The sequence below is a fragment of the Cryptomeria japonica genome, chromosome 1 (assembly GCF_030272615.1).
Source record: "Cryptomeria japonica chromosome 1, Sugi_1.0, whole genome shotgun sequence".
NCBI classification, from domain to species: Eukaryota; Viridiplantae; Streptophyta; class Pinopsida; order Cupressales; family Cupressaceae; genus Cryptomeria; species Cryptomeria japonica.
In genome coordinates this window covers 85,935,155-85,939,475 of record NC_081405.1, presented here as the reverse complement: position 1 = coordinate 85,939,475, position 4,321 = coordinate 85,935,155, and the positions used below count along the sequence as shown (strand labels likewise).

Genomic DNA, 4,321 nt, shown 5'->3' with positions numbered 1-4,321 from the left:
GTTAGGAACTTCGTATGAACAAGAACTGGACTTGTTGAACAGAGTCGCCAAGTTCTTGAGAGATGACTGCCTCTAAAGGCTGAAACACTAAGAATAACCACTGAATCCTTAGTATGTATGTCGAACTAAGTCCCACCGGAAGTGCCAAAAACTGTTATCACAAAAGCTCGCACCCTTGCTGAGCTATCAACTCAACAACCTTGTGAAACATGGAAACCCACCCCGAAGTGTGGGACCTTGCGCAAGGGGTTGAATCTCCGAAGAAGGCTGGCTTCCTTCTCAATCCAAGTGCAGGTATTGAACCAACTCAACACCTCAAATCTTACTTCTAAACTACCTTAACAGCTTACAAAGGAAAAGGGAAGAGAGAAATGTTTAAAATGAAAGGAGGTGATGCACCAAGATAAGAGATCGTTCCTCTCCCCACCCGAAATGGCATAAAGAATCAACTAAAATACCCAAGAGATGCACAAACTTCAGTTGTATGAGTGACCCAAACGTATGTATGGAAGTTAGAATTTGCTAAGTGTCAAGAGGGGAGAAGGATTCCCACAAGTCATACTAAGAAAAACAAGTTAACACAGCATATATGGAGAGAAGAGCCACAAAACACACACTTATGATGAAGGTAAGGAAACATACACAGCATGCAGAAGTTGAAGGAAGGCAAGAATGTAATTTCAATTCATTCAAAGGCCAAAGGCCAAACTTACAATGTAGAAATGCAAAAATAATTACAAGTCTTCAAGAGAAGAGAAAGAGCATAGGAAAGCTCAAGGCAACAAGGAGACAACCCTTTACAATGAGGATTAACAACCTTTATATAGAAAAATGGTTACAAGAGTGATCATGACCCCTGTATGTCAGTCTGGAAGTGCAGGGAAGTGCATGCACTTGACTTGTACATGCAAGCAACCTAGCCATACCCACAAAAGGCAACCCTGAGAAGGGTGGATTGACTGGCCTTCCAAAGTCAGAGTATGCAGACATGACATAAGTCATTGCAACAAGCATGGCCCCGTACCTCCCTTGATGGAAATCCTGCCAAAACATTAAATGCACTACTGTGGCTCCACAAGAGAAGATGCACAAGTCACAAAAGTCGTCAAAGCATTTAAAGCTTTGAGTGTCGCGCACGTCATCTGGAAGTGTTGCAAGTTGGAAGTAGTTTGGAAGACTTTGGAGACCTAGGTCACCGAAGTTGGGGAAACTTCTGGGACCAGGGTCACCGAAGTTGGGAAGACTTACGAACTTGGGAACCTAGGGGTTCCGAAGTTCCAGGGTTGAGGAATAAGGAACTTGGGAACCTGGGGGTTCCGGAGTTCCAAGGTCAAGGACTTAGGAACTTGGGAACCTGGGCGTTCCGGAGTTCCGAGATTGAAGACTTGGGAACTTGGAAACCTAGGGCTTCCGGAGTTCCGGGGTTGAGGAATAAGGAACTTGGGAACCTAGGGGTTCCGAAATTCCGGGGTGGAAAAACTAGGAACTTGGGAACCTGGGGGTTCCAGAGTTCCAAGGTTGAAGACTTAGGAACTTGGGAACCTGGGGTTCCGGAGTTTCGGGGTTGAAGACTAAGGAACTTGGGAACCTGGGGGGCCCGGCAAGACAACACTTCATACTTCATGATTCCATTGTTTTCTCCTTGATCAACTGAGGCAGCGGTGGTCCATAGAACATATCTTTGATCGGTTCTCACTGATGGACCAAGGGTGTCATAAAATGACAACAATGTTCTTGGTAAACAAACTCGGGCAATGAATTTGTCAAGACTCTGTTCTCAGTAAACAAACTCGGGCAATGAATTTGTCAAGACTCAAGGCCGTAGAACTTAATCAATTAAGTGTTGTTTTTACAAGTCATCCATGCTTGTCCCTTCCCTCATTACCAATAAAAATGACAATTGTCCAGCCGTTAGAGCAAAACTTTCGTCTTCTTCATTAATGGAAAATCATGTTCAAATGGTAGATCTAGACACCTTCTACTGTTCATGATAGCTTCTCTTTTTTCACAACCCTTTACATGAGCATAACCCCTTATCCTCTGGTGTGATTGAATTAAACTAAGTACTTTAAATAATATGTTAATAAGTTCAAAGAGAAGTTTCAAAATCATGCATAACAAAATCCAATATAACATATAGGAGGAGAGTGTGACAATTGTTCTTGGATCTTTAACGAACAAGCCGCAACTTGGCAAAACCCCAACAGATAATACTGCTGAAGACAGGATTACTGCATCAAAGCCATAGGAAACCAGAGATATATAATGAAAAATCTAGAAAGCGAATCTACAGGATGGAACCTACAATAACTGTGACAAATTGATATAAATATGAAATAAAACAGAATAATAAGGTTTTATAGCTTTATTATAATTCTAATTCAACAACTCCAAATACCAGATAAAATAAGTCTTATGAAATTAACATAAAAGGTTTATCATTCCGGATGACAGTTTGAGAAAAAAAAAATGTAGAAGCAACATAAATACAAATATTGTCCAAATGAATTTACTGTCAACTTGTCAACATTTACAGATAAATGGGAAACTCGGGAACCCACAAAAAAGAACACAGATATATTATTATTTACTTCAAAACAAGTTTTAGTACTGTATTTGCTGGTTTTCATGAAAAAAAAATTACATTGAAATACATTTTTTTCACATCATTTTACAAATCCCATGGCAAAATGGAAGCCAAAATTGAAATGAGAAGCAAATTAAACAATGAAATAATATGCCATTCCATACATTCAGACCTAACTACATTATCCAAGGAGAAAAGGTGTTGAAATTGGGCAAATTACTACATCCAATTCGCTTGATGCAGCATAACCCAGGAGCGAGGTAAGGCACAAGTTCCTAGGGAGGGAATTGGATGGAAACCATCAATCATACTCATGACAACTAAGCAGAAGACTAACAAACAGAAATCAATTATCAAGAATTTAAGAAAAGGAAAAAGAAAAGAAAAAAACTCTTATTGGCTATGAGAACATCAATCAGCGAAATTCTGGTATTAAATAAACTTAAACCCCATAATAAGCGATGCTATTTCTGAGTTCCCCTCAACAAATACTTTCAACAACTCCTTAAATGCTTTTGAGAGCCTAAATTACAAAGCTCATCACTTTAAACGATCACATACACCCTACAATACTCAAATGCTCTAATTTCAAATACAAAAAAGCCATCAAAGGGATTGTAGGTGAGTCACGCCATTCATCATGGTACAAAAGCCCAGAGATGTGGTATAGACCAGGTTCTTTGACGGAATGAATCTCCCTAGTCATGACAGCTTAGGCAAAGGAGATTTCATATTTATTTTTTTTACGTTTACCCAGCAGAGATACCTATATCTTGTAACAGATTCTATCAGTTCGAAACAAAAACTAAAATCCTTATTACAATGAATTGGTAGAAATCAATATAACCCAATTCCAATATTCTTCACAAAATTCTTTCAACATTTCCAGAAACACTTAGATGAAGCAAATTACGAAATCAACAACTTTAAACAAAACCACAGAAACGCTAGGAGGTACCCTATTCTCAAATTTCAATCCCTTATGGCACAAATCAAATCATATTGCAACACAAAACAACAAATTTCATATTGGCAATCATATAAAAACAGTTTTTTTTAGTATAAGCATTCAAAACCCATTAGCTAGGGCATACAAACCAGACTGTTACACTGTATATGTCCAAATACAACATGAACATGAGTCACAGGATTAGTTTAGTTAATTGTAATAGAGCTCGAGGCCCATGCCATCATGGATTTCATAATCCTTGAGAGTGATGTGATCCTTGTAAATATTGTACCATTTCTGAATGCGGATTTTGTCAGGGCGGGTACCAGTCTGAGCGGCCACCAGCTTCTTCAGGTCTCCAATCGTGTCATCTTCATTGCATTTTACGCGCACTTTCTTTCCCAACCGATCGTTCAACACCACTTCGATCATCTTCGCTCGATATCACCAGTTTCTTCGATTCACAAACACAAAATTAGAGAACCACCAAAATTTGGATGCCCATGTTGGGCATATCATGTATTATAGGCCTTTAGGAGAAGAAACGCGTGTTCTGGTCGGTTCACTGTTCTACTCTCGACTCCGTGATAAATTTGATGACCGTATAACCGCTTTTTAATCATAAAATGCGATGAATTTTTATGCAGTTTGAATCAGATAATGGGTGAAATTTTGGGTCGACCTCTAAACTTATAACAAAGATGTATGCTCATCACAAAAACTTTTTACTTAAAAGAGTTGACAACACTAGTTGGGCCATCAATCCATATGCTTGCTTATTTTGG

General features: G+C 38.9%; 1 protein-coding gene across 1 annotated transcript; it reads right to left on the bottom strand.

Moving 5' to 3' along the window:
• Positions 1 to 3,589: 3,589 nt before the first annotated feature.
• Positions 3,590 to 4,057, bottom strand: LOC131042000 (ubiquitin-like protein 5). Its single transcript, XM_057975288.2, has one exon. It carries the CDS (start codon positions 3,966 to 3,968, stop codon positions 3,747 to 3,749), a length of 222 nt encoding a protein of 73 aa, XP_057831271.1. The 5' UTR covers positions 3,969 to 4,057; the 3' UTR covers positions 3,590 to 3,746.
• Between the last annotated feature and the right edge of the window lie 264 nt (positions 4,058 to 4,321).

Bases quoted from the DNA above. Each gene is read 5' to 3' on its own strand.
- LOC131042000 (XM_057975288.2), bottom strand. From the start codon at position 3,968: ATGATCGAAGTGGTGTTGAACGATCGGTTGGGAAAGAAAGTGCGCGTA.